At 35.7% G+C, this 16,949-nt stretch overlaps 4 protein-coding genes across 5 annotated transcripts; 2 read left to right on the top strand and 2 right to left on the bottom strand.

Moving 5' to 3' along the window:
• Positions 1–7,963: 7,963 nt before the first annotated feature.
• Positions 7,964–9,367, top strand: LOC104810079 (nematode resistance protein-like HSPRO2). The gene has a single exon (XM_019202170.1). The coding sequence runs from the start codon at positions 8,032–8,034 to the stop codon at positions 9,358–9,360; it is 1,329 nt and encodes a 442-aa protein (XP_019057715.1). The 5' UTR covers positions 7,964–8,031; the 3' UTR covers positions 9,361–9,367.
• Positions 9,368–9,760: 393 nt separating this feature from the next.
• Positions 9,761–12,687, bottom strand: LOC104810185 (glycosyltransferase family 64 protein C4). Of its 2 annotated transcripts, none has more exons than XM_019202171.1 (4): positions 12,065–12,687; positions 10,742–11,142; positions 10,351–10,665; positions 9,761–10,261 (listed from the first exon to the last, which is right to left on the bottom strand). In XM_019202171.1, the coding sequence occupies exons 2-4, from the start codon at positions 10,786–10,788 to the stop codon at positions 10,195–10,197; spliced, it is 429 nt and encodes a 142-aa protein (XP_019057716.1). In that variant the 5' UTR covers positions 10,789–11,142; positions 12,065–12,687; the 3' UTR covers positions 9,761–10,194. The 2 variants fall into 2 exon arrangements, with proteins under 2 accessions (XP_019057716.1, XP_019057717.1); XM_019202172.1 differs by having other exon boundaries at positions 10,351–10,517; positions 12,065–12,667.
• A 696-nt stretch (positions 12,688–13,383) lies between these two features.
• On the top strand, positions 13,384–15,885 carry LOC104810078 (eukaryotic translation initiation factor 3 subunit F). The gene is made up of 6 exons (XM_010536267.1): positions 13,384–13,721; positions 14,077–14,156; positions 14,472–14,701; positions 15,161–15,282; positions 15,375–15,488; positions 15,651–15,885. The coding sequence occupies exons 1-6, from the start codon at positions 13,467–13,469 to the stop codon at positions 15,738–15,740; spliced, it is 891 nt and encodes a 296-aa protein (XP_010534569.1). The 5' UTR covers positions 13,384–13,466; the 3' UTR covers positions 15,741–15,885.
• A 100-nt stretch (positions 15,886–15,985) lies between these two features.
• LOC104810077 lies at positions 15,986–16,941 on the bottom strand. Its single transcript, XM_010536266.2, has one exon. The coding sequence runs from the start codon at positions 16,687–16,689 to the stop codon at positions 16,075–16,077; it is 615 nt and encodes a 204-aa protein (XP_010534568.1). The 5' UTR covers positions 16,690–16,941; the 3' UTR covers positions 15,986–16,074.
• Positions 16,942–16,949: the final 8 nt, after the last annotated feature.

The raw sequence follows: 16,949 nt of genomic DNA, 5'->3' as shown, positions 1-16,949 counted from the left end.
AGTATAATATATATATATATATATATATAATCTACAAATATTCTTCTAAAATTAACTTCAAAATTAAAACAATGCGAAATTATTGTAAATAAATACGAGATGCAAAAAAACTAAAAAATAAATAAATGCTAACAACTAATCTATAATAACAAATACAGATAGTTTTATGCTATGAACTATGTAGAAAAATAGAAAAATTTATAAATCTTTATTAGTGATTTCAAGATTTTACAAAATAAAAACATATACAAGTTAACAAAAGATAAATTTCATATTTATTTTACACAAAATTCTATTGTTGGAAAGATTGATATCATTGTTTATGATACATTGTAAGAGAAATGTTAGAAATGTCAATACCACAAATTGCTAGCATTAGTAAACAAAATATAAGATCTAACAAATTTGCCAAAGTACAAAAGAAAAAATATATACTTAGATTTTAAAATCGATGTATTTTTTATGTTGCAATTATTATTAGGATTTTGGTCATAATAGAATGATCAAATTTATAATTGGTATCGTCAAATTAGAAAATTGCTTTCCATCAATTATTTTAAAAGTAATTTTTCTATATTTTATTTAAGTTGACATCGATTTAATTTTAAAATTTACGATATTTTACTTAGTTTCTAACTAACGTATAATTTCAATTTTAAAAATAACAATTATATCACATTTTCAAAACATTATAAAAATTGTAAAAAATATAAAATTGCAAAACATTTTCAAAAAATGTAAAAAATTGCAAAAAATTGTAAAAATTGTAAAAATTATAAAATTGTAAAGTTCGTGATGAATTTGATAGTTATTTCGTAACTGGATGATTTTTTTTTTGGAAATTTCCTTTTTTTAAAAAAATAAATTAAAATTTTATAATTTTTTACAATTTGGTTTACATTTTTTGAAAATGTTTTACATTTTATTACAATTTTACATTTTTTTTTACAATTTTACATTTTTTTTACAATTTTTACAATTTTTATAATTTTTTTGCAATTTTTTTTACACTTTTTTACAATTTTTATAATTTTTACATTTTTTGAAAATGTTTTAAAATTTTATATTTTTTACAATTTTTACATTTTTTTGTAATTTTTTCCACATTTTTTATAATTTTTTTACATTTTTTCCAATTTTGTTTTAATTTTTTATTATTAATGCCACGTGTATCCTACGTGGCGAACACACACATGCCACGTAGGCGCCATGTAGGCGCTTTCTGCCTATGTGGCAAAATTAATCCTGTTCCGATGAGGATTTTGTTAAAATTTAAATTTCGAATGATTTTTTAGAAAAAAATTTCAAATCCAATATGAATTTGAAAATTTTAAAAGTTCGTGATGAATGTGATAGTTATCTCATAATTGGATGATTTTTTTGGGAATTTCCCTGAAGAATATTACGAGATATATCGTATAATGGAGATCTTATCAAATCCGGAAAATATATATTTAGGAATATTTATTATTATATGTACTTTACTTATTCAAATTTAAGATTCTCATCTATTTATATGTTATTTTGATTATCAATAAAAATATCATTTCGCAAATTTCTACATAATCTATTATATTTCTTTTGTAAAAAATAATTAGGATATTATGTCGAACTGAAAATTCTCCATCCTTTTGGCTCTCGAAGTTGTTTCCGGTGTATGATTGTTGTTGTGATTTGTACATGATATTAATAAAAAATAAGTTTTATTTGAAATTTTTGTTACAATTCGTTTTCCAATTTTCAATCTTAGAAACAAATGATTTTTATTTTGACTTCGATTTTAAAGCCTCCATTGCAGGGTCTGCCCCTAGAGGAGGAGGAGAAGGGGACTTGGTCGAGTCCGGTGATGGCGAGAGACTATAGGCGGATGATCGGTTGGAGGTGAGGTACCATGTTGATGTGGTGGGCTTGAGAGAGGTGGTAAGAGAAGAGGTTTGGAGTCCGGTGGAGCTAGAGGAGGAGACGACATAGTTGAAGTCGATGGACTCTGGAATCAGAGGAACATAATCGGTGGATGATGTTGATGGCGAAGAACTCAACGAATTACATGTTGATTCTAACATTTTTGACAAGTAAATTATTAATCAAAATTTTGTAAATTCATGGTTTTTTATAGAAAATTTTATCTATCTCAGTGTTTTTAATAAATAATAAAAGAGAAAATCCCAAAAAAACACTAAACTTTTAAATTTTGACCAAAAGAATACTGAATTTTCTATTTTATCAAATAAACATTAATTTTTTTAAGTTTGACAAAATAAACACTTAATCTTCAACGATTGTAAAAAAACAAAATGACTGACGTGGCACAATGAGATGCAAACACGTCAATTTATTTTTCTTAGTTTTTTTGAAAATCGAAAAAAGTTCATGTATTTTTTTGGATCACTAAAAATGTTCTGTATTTTTTTGACAATCGGAGAAAATTTCATGTATTTTTTGGATCACTTAAAAAGTTCGGTGTTTTTTTAGATTCGTTTAAAAAGTTTAATGTTTATTTGATAAAAAATAAAGTTCAGTGTTTTTTTATCAAAACTGAAAAGTTGAATTTTTTTTGGGATTTCCCCAAAATAAAATGTATGGAGATATATTTATAAATAACGTTATGAGAAATACGTTGGTATAAAAGAAGCAAATCGAGTAATAATATCATTGTCATTGCCTCTCCTCTACTGGATGAGAAATACCTTTCGTCGAGCGTATTATAAACTCAGGTTTAGAGGGGTAAGAGAAGTTATATTTTGGCCGAGAGAAAATAACCAATGTCCGCGCGAAGTCAAAAAATATATATATATATATAACATTTTCATTAAATTCAAATAAATTTATTTATAATTTTATTAAGATGTATTATTTTTACAATATTTATATCAATATACTTTATAATAATAATCGATATAATAACCCGCGCATCGCGCGGTTCTCCCACTAGTGCTATATAATAATGTTTTTCCAATACCCATTTCCTTTAAAAAGTGGATAGAAACTCGTCCGAATTTTATTATTAAATGCGTAATTTTTGTCCGGACGAGAAAAACATGTTGTAGAAAGATTTGTCGTTATATCTCATTGAAACGAGTTGTGTTTATGCTTGGAAATTATTTTGGTCCTTTAAAGGACACTGCTTCTTGATATCCATTCGCCCTTTATGATTTTATTATTACGTAACGTGGAATTACCAATGCCAATTTACCAAATTTGGAGCTACATTTTGAACAGATGCATGAAATCATTGAAACCAATATATATATATAATACCTTTCTTCCTATGATTTTTCTTTTTTCTTCAATAGAAAAATATATAGATAACGTTGGATATATGAAAACGATGGCACAAAAAAAAAAGGTCAGATCAAGAAGGTCTTTGAATTTACGTCCACATGCAAATGCTCTTCCTTGCATTTTATTGAAATTTAGGCAGGTGATGTAGAACCGTAGCTAATGTTATCCAAAACAATTTATTAAATAATATTCTTATATTATATATATATAAATACGTATACATACATTACCCGTAGAACCCTTGATCTCAACTGGCATATTTATTTATCATCCATATATAATGAATATTAACGACATGGAAAGAGCAAAAGCCATGCCCATTGACTGCTTTTTTTTATAAAAAAAAACAGATAAAGAAAACCCATCTGTTTGGGCAAAAAAAAAAACCCTTAAATATTTCGACTAAAAGGAAAAAAAAATCGTTTTAATTTTGAAAAATATTAACGGAAAAAATATATAAATGGTCAGATAATGCGGCCGGAACACATGCTTCATTTCCGAGAAACCTGTCTGGATAGCTCCACCATTTTGACTCCCTTTCATATTATTTTTTTTGTCCTTTATAATTATATTATCATTTTAAATTAATCATAAATTTTATCTGGAACGTTTTCCTCAGTGCACAAAACAAAATTAAATATATGAATTTTTCCAAAAAATTATATTTCAAAAAAATACTCCTCTCATTTAACTTCAGATAACCTTTTAGAGTAAAATTTTTGTTTAAAAACAAATAACGTTTTGATATTTCCAATATATTTTTAATGTTTTTTTTCTAAATTTAAACTTTATTAATTTATTGGAAAAGTAAAAAATGACAATATTATGTAAAAGTAATTACAAAGGGTATTTTGTACAAAAGATTTTTTTTTAATATATGTGTTTAAAGCTAAACGTCATCTAAATTTAAACGGAGGCATCAATAGCTTTTAGATTTATGAATTTAGGTTTGAAGTTGGGGTTTTAGAAATGGCGTAGACCGAAATAATTTGGTAATTAGGTTATCAATGAACTGGTGTCCGTTAGCTATTAATATGTAAATAAAATTGATCGATCAAATGCGCTTTTTGGAGCAATTTTACATTATTTTTCACATGTTATCGAGACGAACATTTGCTATATGCTTTAAATAAACACTCCATTTATCATATGTTTGGCACCAAAATATTTATCATTTATCATATATTTCTTTCCAAAATTACCAAATAAACATACGATAACGGTTAACATCTTATAAATCTATAGATTTAAATTTTTTTAGTAATAAAAGATATATAAGCTCTGGATATTTGCCAGAAATCTCCCAAATATCGCATCAAATTAACAAAAAGAAAATATTAATATTACAAACATGGCATATTGTTGAGATTTAATATTTGTAAATCTCTATAGCTATTGAAACTGATATGATTTGAATAGAAAATCCTAAAATATTAAACATTTGTGTATCTTTTTTGGTTTAGGATTTTATATTCGTAGATCTATAATGAATACTTTCACATATTTATTTAGAATTTTTTCAAAGATTCATAGATATTGCAGGAATTTTATTTTTCATATATTTTTTTTCTAGAAGTAATTCGAAATGCATGAACAAATGAATTGTAATCGAATTTCCTACTTTTCTACATTAAGATCCAATTTCATTGTTTGAGAATATCGCATGCTTTTTCAACTTTAGCGGTGTTGTTCTTCTCGTAATATGGTATTGTATTTTTTTGTTAAAAACTAAATAAAGCTACATTATTTTATTTAATCTGAAGATAATATTTCTTCTGGAAACCCATTTACCAAATTATATACGTATATGTGTGTGTATATATTAGGTGGTGGTGTGGTGAGGACCCACTCACGGGAATCACACGGATGAATCAACGGCGTAACTACGCGTAAAAGCTAATCAATTGTCCAGCTGTAATGCCACGTGTCCAACCCTGTTGGAACCGCCAAGCGATATGAGTTCGTCCACGTGGCGTCGGTCGGAGTTAAGACCACCTACTTGGTCACGCACATGCCCAGGCTTACGTGGCACTTCTTCACGTGCGAACCACCTGATTGGTCTCCCAAACGGATGAGCCCCCAGACCCAGTCCGAGCTGGCCTCCACTTTTTTTTTTTTAATTTCTTCGGAATATAAAGTTTTTAAATTTTATTTTTTCTTCATGCTAAATACTTTGGGATAAAAAAAAAGGGATGCCCCAAAAAAAATTTCTCCTCCTTCTGATTGTTTTTTTTTTTGTTCTTATCGGCACTCTCTTCGTATTTTGACACATTGTAAATGAAAATATGTACCATTTTTTAGACTCGATAGATGATTTTGCCAATAATAATAATAATAATAATAATAATAAACTTATCCTAAAAGTGAAAGAAAGATGTGTCCTCACGACTAGAAACAGACAGACCCCCATTTATTTTGTCTTTTTTATTTATTTATTACTGTTTGTAGGTGAAGAAGTTTTGGTTTTTTTTTATTATTTATGGTTCGGTCTATTAATCGAAACCTAACGCTCCTCAATCCGACGTGACTCAAATTTTCGCCACAAATTACCAAAATTACATATATTAATTACACGTCCAAAATGAAAAATTCATATAACTTTGTTGTTATGGACAGTCGAGTTTTCTTTTATTTGTCCGCAGCATGTGCGATTTATTCTTTGGAAGTCGTTCTAGCTTTTTTTGTGGGAATATCGTTACAGCTATATATATATATAAGCATGAATAAAGTTAGGGCTTAACATTTCATTTTTCAATTATATTTCCATTTGTTGAATTTTTACAATTATGTGTATATAAAAAGGGACAACAATTCTAAGAGGAATTTGTTCAACATGCAAAAATATAATTGCTTTGGTAATATTTGTCGCTTGTTCTATGTGATGATGGATGACAAAGAAAGGGGCTCTTCAAAAATATTTTTCAATGGAATAAATATTCCAATTTTGTTCCTATCATCAAAAGAAATTGAGGATAACAAATAACTACGCAATATTTTCCATGTCCTATTTTTTTATTGTATTTTTTTTTTATCTTTTTTTTTTTTAAAGTCTGAGCGATTGAATTCACATCCACGGAGGCATCCTATGGAAAATGCAAAACATACGAACAATTTTCAAGCTATTTAGAAAACGATTAAAAAAATATTGATTATGACCAGTCTTTCGTTTAATTATATCACCGGGTGCCAAAAATTAGGAATTTATCCGTAGCGGAAATTTGGATTGAAGATATATATATATATATATCTAAGCTAAATTTGGTATAAAATATTGATTAGATATAATTTTTTAAATTTAATAGAATATAAAAAATAAAATGAATAAAAATGGTATTTTGAAACAAATAAGCATATCGCTATTACAAACTAAATTACAAATGTGAAATCGGAATAAAATTTACACTAAATTTAATATTTTTAAAATAAAAAATCCAGTCCTGAAATATCCAAAATATAGATTTTTACATCTAGAAAACGAGGATTGTTGTTATTTGCAAATAAAAAATGTGAATCTTTTGTGTGAAGTAGTTTTCATAATTTAAATAGTTGAGCTACAACGAAAAACAAACTAAAATAAAATTATGAATAAAGTTAGTGTTATAAAATTTAACCCATGGATTTGCATGACAGCGTAGCCTATATCTATAGAAAATCTAGAGCACAATGATTATTTACTTTATTTTAATGGATATTATCTCTTTAGATTTCGTTGTTTTCCTCTTGAGGCATTGCGCGACAGAGGTTATTTGATAACCACAAAAAAAAAAAATCATATCTAACAACGAAAGTGGTGCAAAAAAAAATAGTAAAAGTGAAAAAAGGAACTTATAAAATTAATAAGATATTTATATTACCAGCGATTTATGAAATATTATTGTTTGCGTGTGAAAATCTGCTGTGAAGTCTTGTCGGAAATAGTTCGAATTAGTGATTCCAGTCATATTCAATGTATAACATCTATTATATTAATATTCAAGATTATATAGGTATCTAACTCGGGAATTAGACCATTTCGATGGTTAGATATAAAACAAACATTTTTATTTTGACGCGGGCGATAAATTATATATAAATATATATATAGTTATAAAAAGAGGGGAAAGTCCAAAAATTGGAATTTGGACCGTTTCCACTCGCATGTATCGAAACAGACTTTGGCACCAAAGGTTCAGACCAAACCCACCTTCTCTGGTTAGGCTTCTTCATTTTTATATTTAATTATGACCTTTTGGATAAGCTCAAATATTTTTCCCCATAAACAAATTCTAATAAATTCCCATTATTTTCTAATTTTCCCTTCCCAATGAAAATAAATAATAAATCCTAATAAAAACGTTGGATCATTTGTGAAATTAATACCATAAATTTAACCAATTTTTATTATTATTATTATTACTATTATTCCAAGTTGCAGATGCTTCTCACTATAATACCATTATTAACTACTCATTTGGGGAAAATACTAATTAAAGACTACGAGATTTTGTGATATGTTTCACACTATTTTCTGATTTATCTTCCCTTGGATTTTGAATTCTGAATATTAAGTGAATATATACAAATAAATAAAAAAGAAATTAAGAAGAAAAAAAAAGAGAGCCGCGGGCGCTGACTTTGAAAGATGGTCACTTCCTTTTCCACACGCATTTCCCCTCCTATATATATACCTCTCTGCTCACCACCTTCTATCCAATTCTCTCATTCAAACCAAAAAAAAAAAAACTGAGAAAAAACATTTTTGAAAAAAAAATGGTGGATTCAGATTGGAAGACGAAGATGGTTTCATCAGACTTACCCACCAACAAGTCCCCGAAGCTCTCTCCCAAACCCCGCGTCACGATTCCGGCGGTTCCGATCAACGTCCCTGCATTGTCGCCGGTGTCCTGTTCCAGCTCCGCCGCTTGCTCTGCCTACGAGCTCTATCTCCGCCTCCCGGAGCTCAGGAGTCTCTGGTCCTCCAGAGGTTTCCCTCTGTGGAATTCCGAGCCCGTCCTGAAGCCGGCTCTTCAGGCGCTCGAGATCACTTTCCGACTGATCCTCGCCGTCTTCTCCGACGAGAGGCCGTACACCAATCGTCGAGAGTGGAGGCGGAGGCTGGAGATGCTGGCCACGAGCCAGGTCCAGTTGGTGGCGGCGATCTGCGAGGACGACGCCGAGGCGGAGGAGGCAGATAACGGTGGGTTAGCTCCGGTGGGAGATCGCCGGAGCGAGCTCAGCTTGCTTCCTCAGCTCGCCACGTGGCGTAAGACGGAAGACGTTGGGTTGAAGATCCTGAGCACTATCGACACCGAGATGCGGCGGAGCAGGTACGCGCTAGGGTTGGGCGAACGGAATCTCACCGGGAAAAAGTATCTCCGGTATGACGCCGTCTGCCGGCCGAACGAAATTCACAGCCTCAAGAACAATCCATTCTCCGATCACATCGACAACCGCGAGAATCAGATACTATACACAGTTCATCAGATCCTCGAATCGTGGATTCAAACCTCTTTGGTTCTCCTAAACCGGATCGAATCCAGGATAGGGGAGGGGAAATTTGAAGAGGCGTCGAGCGATGTGTACTTGCTCGAGCGTATCTGGAAGCTTCTCTCGGAGATCGAAGATCTCCACCTCCTGATGGACCCGGATGATTTCCTGAAGCTGAAGAATCAAATACAGATCAAATCGTCCTCACACAACGACGCGTTCTGCTTCAGATCGAGAGGGATCGTGGAGATGGCGAAGAGGTCGAAGGAGCTCCGGCAGAAAGTTCCGGCGGTCCTCGCCGTGGAGGTGGACCCCGCCGGAGGGCCGCGGCTGCAGGACGCGGCGATGAGGCTTTACGCGAGGAAGAGGGAACCGGAGAAGATCCACCTGCTTCAGGGGATGCAGGCGGCGGAGGCGGCCGCGAAGCGGTTCTTCTTCGCCTATCGGCAGCTTGTGGCTACGGTGATGGGGAGCGCTGAGGCGACGGCGAGTCACGATCCGAGTGACTCGCTGACGCGAGCGGTCATGGAGCCCACTTACTTCCCCAGCTTGGATGCCGCCAAGACGTTTCTTGGAGAATTCTGGGGCCGTTGGGGAGCGACGACTGATTAATTAACACCAAAAGCGGTTCTTCTTCGCCTATCGGCAGCTTGTGGCTACGGTGATGGGGAGCGCTGAGGCGACGGCGAGTCACGATCCGAGTGACTCGCTGACGCGAGCGTTCATGGAGCCCACTTACTTCCCCAGCTTGGATGCCGCCAAGACGTTTCTTGGAGAATTCTGGGGCCGTTGGGGAGCGACGACTGATTAATTAACACCAAAGTCAAGACTTTATATTTATTTTATTATTATTTAGGAGTTTTCTCTATCTCTCCGACATACAGATAAAATTAAATTTAAATTATTTATATGGTTGTTTGGTGGCATAGATATGTAAACTACAGAAATTTTGCAAACGCTCCACCGTCGTGTAAGAATGTAATTCATTTTATTACCCAGCCAAAAAAAAAAATACTTGTGATTTGTAAGAATTCATATTGTATATACACATTTACAAAATATTTACAGATTTTTGATTTGCGGAATAGGACTCTTTCCTCGGAAGAAGAAATGAGGATCTGTGGAGATAACAAGGGTCTGAATTATCTACATAAAAATCTTACGAAGGCAAAGACTTGGGAATAATCACCAAAACCATAAGCCGCGGCTATCAACTCCCTTCATGGAACTGTACACTAATGGCATCTTCCCGTATTCAGCCACGAACCTGTTCACGCATATTGTTCTCTTCTCTGTATGCCCTCCCAATCTCCTTATTCCCGTCGATCCGATCTCATTTACCGGACCAGTAAGCGTCGGTCCAAAGGGTATGTATATACATGAATCACATAATGCCAGAGATAGATCGGGGCCGATCGAGGAAGAAAGAAAGATTGGAAATAACCTTTAACCCATATAGGAGGAGCATGTGGCATTTGCAGCCAGGAATGACATGGCGATATCTTCGCAGTTCCTGATGTGCTCAAACGGACTTTAGATTAAGAGGGCTTTTTTGATAATTAAACTGGAAATCGAAATAACCATAGAGGGTTACAACCTAACCTGTTCTTGGTTATGAATTGCCTGATTGATGACTGCACTCCATTTGTGTAAAGAGTGAGGTACTTGTTGTGGAAGAAGGCTGCCTTTGAGAGCACCATGCTATATGTACCAGTCCACCACACATACCACCACCCGCTGTACTTGTAGTATTTCCCTTCATCGTCGTTCTGCAGAGGAAAGATCGATAACAGCGGATTATCACCTGCATATAGGAATTTCCTAATCTTCTCGAATGGTAATATGTAGTAGAGTCCCAATTTCGAACAGCAAATCACAAGATGTTTATCGAACAATAGCGCCCTGCCAGCAAAATCACTGAAACAATGCATTGTTCAGCTTTTTCATTGGGAAAAACGATAGATTCATCAGAGAAATTAAGAGATTAACATACCGATTTTTCTGGCCAGTGAACACGTGGCACGAACCCCACCATGGCATCCGGAGCACTCTCCCAGATGTTGAATGCAAAATCTACCATGGAGCAAGGGAATATGACATCATTGTCTATCGAGAAGACAGCATCCGTCTTCAAGTCCTTAATTTCTTTAAATCTGTTGTTCAGACTGTCTTCTTTGTTAATATCAAATCTCAACTCAAGCTCCTTCCCATCTCGGGATTTCTTTTTTACGACGTGTCCAAGGTACTCCTTAAGGGAATCAGATGGAGGGTTAGGCTAACTCCACACAATGTGGATAGAATCGAGCCTGGAACATGATGCATAGTGCTAAATTAACAGACTTCTTCAGGAGATCATATAGCTTCCATGTGTTCATCAGAAGTGTGTAACCTTTCCTGCAAATTATATATGGGATCCGTCACTCTATAGAATAATGAAAACAAAGATATATATTCCCTTAAAGGTCAATCGCCGAGCCAGAATCATATAAACTCCATTGAAACTTCTCAGCAGCAATGCCAAACCACCAGCCAAGTAATTCATCTAAAAAACAACACAATGCGTCCACAAATCAACCTTGGCTGCATAAACATTCTATCAAGCATTCCCTTAGTCATCAAAATGAATCGAATAAGCTAAATGATGCGACGATCAGACCCTAGAAAAGACAATATCACCGAGTGAGATGGGTATTCGCAATGACAAGTATTCTACCGAGTTAATCAAGCGTATTTCTGAAATACTTGCACATGCTGTTATATGTGATTCATTCAATGAATACCAATGGGAGGATAAACTACAGATTACAGATCTAAATCCATCCATTCCTCAAATATAAGGAACCCGGAAACAGTCAAACTTGGAAGCAGCCTGTTATTCGAATTCCTTAATCAGAAACCAATTATTTCCAGCTCAGAAGTGAAGACACGATGCAGACTGAGAATATCAAGTTTGTGTATTCGCTCAATCCGATGAATATGAATGATAAAATTTGCTTTCCTCAGATACTTCCCATGATCCCAAACAATCGGAGATGGTAAAGAACTAAGAATCCAAAAAAGGTAGATTCAACTCAAACAAGTCCCGGTGAATTTAATACTTGCCAGACAAATCTTTCATTGATTTGCTTTCCTCGACGCCTTATCTAATCTAATCTGATAAATGAATATCCTTCACCAACAGCATAAACCCACAAAAACTTACCATATACCGATCCTTAACCAAAAAAAGTCGTCGAAAAAACCCATCCAACATCTTCCTATAAATACGTAGAAAAGACTACAAAAGACGAAGATGCAGCGAAGAAATCGAACGGACCCTGATCTGTGAGGCGGTCTGCGGCGGCGGCGGATTGGTTGGCGAAACCGGCGAAGGGAGACGGCGAGGATCGGCAGGCGAGGATCGGCAGGCGAGAACGATGAGAGCGAGAGCGATGCAGCACCATAGAACAACCCTAGTTTTCAACGCCGCCAAGAACAGCCGAAATCTCTGTTAGCCGCGCCGGAAGGCAATGAGCAACCTCCCATCACCTTACACACCTCTCCTCCTCCCATCAAACTCCAATCCAAAGCAGGAAGAAGAAGAAGAACGAAATCAAAGAGATAGAGAAGAAGAGAAGACTCGGTCTGCTTCGTCCGGGTTAGAAGCGAGTCGATAACTCGGTCTTCGCTTTCACGCGGAACGTTTCTCCTCGCCTTGTCCCTCAACGCTCCACTGTTTTTGAATTTCGGAGATCAGAGACGAAGGGGTCTTATACGACGCGGTGACTTACGTGTACGAGAAAATCCGAAATGGACACGTGTAACAAGCACGGACGTCTACTTTGCTTTCCACTACGTTCTCAGCGTTTTTTGGATCGTCGATTTTTAACTGGTGAACTGTCTTTTTGGCGTTTTTTTATAGGTGAATAGTGGGCCCCATTGATCTGTCTTAGATATTTTCCTCCTTTTTTACTTCAAATTTTAAAATTATTTTCTAAATTCAATTTAATGTTACGATAATTATTATTACATCATTCTGGTGATGTGGTTTAGCTAATTAAGATTTAATTAGACGAATCCTCAGATCTGTCCTTTTTTTTTTCCTTATAATTGTAGTTCACATATGTTGACAAATTCCTATTATGTCACAAAGCTTTGGAATTGTGCACGTGATCTATGGTGGATCGACTATGTATAAAATATGATAGGGACTATCGGTTATAAAAACGGACGTCCTTATTTATGAATATTCTATGGAAAAAAATTAGATGGTTATAAAAAAACGACTTAAATTGGGCAAACTTCGAGGGATGATTTGAAACATATATTAGACATCATACTTTGCAATTACCAGTAATAGAGATGATGGATTTGCAATTTTAAAGTTATTAGTTGCTGCTGCAAGTTCCAAAAATAGCACTTTGCTCCCAAAATTTCAAAGATTATCAAAATTCGAAAATTTAGCAATTAATGGAAAATTCAATCCCTTTTTCACCAATTTACTTGTATAAATTTTTGTTTTTGTGTTCTGATTTTTGTTTGATATTGGGCCCACTAAAGGAATTTAACATTGGGCCTGTTTGATGATTCTTAAGCCCATTAAGAGGCTGAACCTGTCCCTTCGGTTTTAGATCCTCCTGCTTCTCTCTCTCTCTCACTCTATCCTTGCTCCCATTGGAAACCCTAAAGCCTCGGATTCTCGCTCCTTCGTCGCTCTCTCCATTCTCTGAAGTTCGACAATGGCGGCGGCGAGCGAGCATACTGTCTTGCAGTTCACGCCTCCCTCCACAGTTCCGGCTACGGGGACAGCGTCGACGTCTGTACTTTCTGCGAGGGTTCACCCGCTTGTGATCTTTAACATTTGCGATTGCTACGTGAGACGTCCTGACCAAGCCGAGCGCGTCATCGGCACTCTCCTCGGTTCTGTTCTTCCCGATGGAACCGTCGATATCCGCAATTCATACGCCGTACCTCACAACGAATCTTCAGATCAGGTCCATTTCCGATCAAATTTTGTGTCTGCATATTCTGGTTATGGTTTGGTTGCTTCCATTAATACGTTGCACTCTAGGTGCTTAATGAAATTGGGCTTTCCGGGTTAACTTCTTGATTCATAGATCTACTTGTTTCGTAGCTTACGAGAAACAAATATGGATTTGGTTTATGTAATTTAAGCATTCATCAAGGTTCGGGACCAAATCGTGTGATAGAGTTTGTAATTTTGCCTTACTTTACTGACCAATAAACTATATTTGAATTAGGGATACTATGTTCTTAAGCATATCTCGATGCAATTTCGTGGTGTTTACGTGACTAAGGTTCATGGTATATCTTATGCTATGGATGCAGGTTGCTTTGGATATCGATTACCACCACAACATGTTAGCTTCACACGTAAAAGTGAACCCCAAGGAAGTTATTGTTGGCTGGTACTTCTCATTTGCACTCTTATTCTCCTCAAAGCAGTGTTGGGGTTTTTCTATCTAATTCTTTGAGTGAAATCTTGTCACATTCGATTTTATCTCACGTCACAGTTATAGTTGGTTTTTCTTAATGTTGGGTTTGTCTCCGATAGGGTTAGCATGCTCGGTGTTGAACCCTTCGGTGTGGCCGGATGTCTTAGTAGTGTAGCATTTCTTTTTTGTGTTCCATTTTATATTGTTAATGTCATTTGAGCAATGTTATGAGTGGTTAATGATTCTTGTGTCATTTTTTAGCTGATAAATACCTATATTGATTTGCAGGTATTCCACTGGTTTCGGGGTCACTGGTGGTAGTGCATTGATCCATGATTTCTATTCTAGAGAGGTTCCCAACCCGATTCACCTCACCGTGGACACAGGGTTCACAAATGGGGAAGGCACCATTAAGGCTTATGTTTCCGTAAATCTTTCAATTGGTGACCAGCCACTTGCTGCACAATTCCAGGAGATTCCTCTTGATCTCCGTATGGTTGAGGCCGAGAAATTCGGATGTAAGAATTCTAACTTTCTCTTCCTTGGTAAATTTTCATTTGGATAAACTTGCTCTTAGACATATTTGTTATTCCTTCTGACATATACTCTTAGCCATAGACTTGCTGTCCCAAATATGTGCGAGCTTTCAGTGTCTGCGTAATTGGTGCAGTATCTGAATATTTTGTTGCTCTTGTTTATGAAGGCTTCCAGATGTTTAAGGCTCTTATTTTTGTTATGTGCACACCGAATAGTTGATGTTTTCTCATTTCTGATGTGGTTGATCTTTTATAAGATTTGGATGCTTATTTCATCTACTGTTAAGTCTGTTATATTGTTTTAACTCAGGATCTTAGCTATTGTTTTACAATTTTGAACATGGTACTTCCACGGTGTCCAAAAGAAAACATGGTACTTATTCATGGGTTTAGTTTAATGCTTCTGATCTGACTGATTAACTTGAGACATCATTTTCCCAGTTGATATTCTCAAGTCCACAGCTGTAGACAAACTCCCAAGTGATTTGGAAGGAATGGAGCTTACAATGGAAAGGCTACTAGCTCTGATCAATGACGTCTACAACTATGTTGACAACGTTGTGGTGAGAAAGTTGATCAATTTAACAAAGTTATTTCTCCATAAACGCCTGCCTGATCTCTCTCATATCAGAAGAACCTTTTTATTCGTTATCAGGAAGGACGAACATCCCCAGATAACAACATAGGACGGTCTATTGCTGATGCAGTATCCTCCCTTCCGAAATTGCCTCCACATGCCTTCGATAAGCTTGCGAATGACAGCCTCCAGGTAGTGATGCAAAATTCGATCAAAGGGTTCTTTGCTTGATTGTCATCCAAGAATTTAACCTATGACTAAAACCAGTCTATCGACTAAAACGCCTGGCCACTTGCATTTTCGGGTGGAACAACTAACAAAAACATCTGGGCACACGCTTGTTTTGTTTTTCAGGACCAGTTGCTGTTGTTGTATCTATCAAGCATAATCAGGACACAACTCAGCCTAGCCGAGAAGCTCAACACCGCTGCCCAAATGCTGTAAACTCTTTTTTCTTTTTGACCCACCAATATTTTCAAGTTGAATGCAATCTTTGTTAGCGTTTTGTAAAATTTTGTTCTGGGTTTTGGACCTTTTCGGAATCCAGGATCTGATCTTTAGGGCATTCACAAATTTTTCCCTCGTGTTTTATGATTTTTCATCAGAAAGCAGCAACCTTTTCATTGATTTTCGCCCAAATCTCATCCCTCATTGCTTTTCTTTCCTAAAGGATCAAAATTTTGAAATTCTAATCGAAAACAAGCAGATGAATTGCAAGCTTGAACCTTTACATCTTCACATTTATTAAAAAAAACAGTTTTTAAATATCATTATTATGTCATTCGTCTTCTTCTTCATCATCTTGTGTATCTGAAACAGAACCAAAGGACTGAGCGAACTCGGCATCCATAATCACACCGTTCATTAAATGCACTAATATTTTCCCTTTCCTAATCCCTATTTTCTTCGTCTCCACGCCATTAACGACAAGCCCACCTTCATCCTTCTTCCTCCAGACGTTCAACGTGTACCCACAAAGTGACTCGTACGATACCGTTTCACCTTCCCCTACGTCTCCTTCTTCCACCTTGTACGGAACCACTGAAAACCCCAATACCCTCGAAACGACGGCGTATTGGTTGTCCTCGTTCTCCGCCCGCCGGCTTTTGTTTGGCTCGAGCCCTAGCTTTGTGGCGAATGCTCTGTCCGAAGGAACGAAGGCCGTGAACACCAGATCTTCCGGTAACATCTCTATCATCATCCTACCGAACACACCCAGTTCGTAGGATTCGGAGATGTCTGCCTGGGTCCGCCGGAGAACTACCTCACCGCCGGTGACCGGAGGTGTTTCCGGTAATCGGGTTAGGGACATGATCAGAACGGCGAGGGAACAAGCTGTGATGATTAGACAGAGGAAAGCTACTGGATTCTTCAACAAATGAGTTTTCCTCATCCTTCTCTTGTTTCACTTAACTACTTGTTGCATTGATCTGATCTGGAGGAGGAAGAAGAAGTAGAAGAAGAAGAAGAAGCTGGATCTGGAAATGGAGGTCGTATATTCCTCCGTATTGTAAAATATGGGAAATATAAAAATTTGAAATGTGTAGGGCTGTCCTTGTTGACTTCAGCAAGAATGGGCTTCAGTGGGCTTTCTTTCAGCATGTAGTGATTTTATACCATAATAGATTCTTAGGCCCAAATCTTTTATAATTT

The sequence above is a fragment of the Tarenaya hassleriana genome, unplaced genomic scaffold (assembly GCF_000463585.1).
Source record: "Tarenaya hassleriana unplaced genomic scaffold, ASM46358v1 Cleome17, whole genome shotgun sequence".
Taxonomy (NCBI): domain Eukaryota; kingdom Viridiplantae; phylum Streptophyta; class Magnoliopsida; order Brassicales; family Cleomaceae; genus Tarenaya; species Tarenaya hassleriana.
This window is presented reverse-complemented; position numbering and strand designations above follow the sequence as displayed.

Excerpts from the sequence above, each read along its gene's own strand:
- LOC104810079 (XM_019202170.1), top strand. The coding sequence starts at position 8,032 with ATGGTGGATTCAGATTGGAAGACGAAGATGGTTTCATCAGACTTACCC.
- LOC104810077 (XM_010536266.2), bottom strand. The coding sequence starts at position 16,689 with ATGAGGAAAACTCATTTGTTGAAGAATCCAGTAGCTTTCCTCTGTCTA.
- LOC104810078 (XM_010536267.1), top strand. The coding sequence starts at position 13,467 with ATGGCGGCGGCGAGCGAGCATACTGTCTTGCAGTTCACGCCTCCCTCC. Across the intron at positions 14,702-15,160 it reads TGAGGCCGAGAAATTCGGAT|TTGATATTCTCAAGTCCACA; the intron begins GTAAGAATTCTA and ends TCATTTTCCCAG. Across the intron at positions 15,283-15,374 it reads ACTATGTTGACAACGTTGTG|GAAGGACGAACATCCCCAGA; the intron begins GTGAGAAAGTTG and ends ATTCGTTATCAG.
- LOC104810185 (XM_019202171.1), bottom strand. The coding sequence starts at position 10,788 with ATGCCATGGTGGGGTTCGTGCCACGTGTTCACTGGCCAGAAAAATCG. Across the intron at positions 10,666-10,741 it reads TTCACTGGCCAGAAAAATCG|TGATTTTGCTGGCAGGGCGC; the intron begins GTATGTTAATCT and ends GCATTGTTTCAG. Across the intron at positions 10,262-10,350 it reads CAATTCATAACCAAGAACAG|GAACTGCGAAGATATCGCCA; the intron begins GTTAGGTTGTAA and ends TGAGCACATCAG.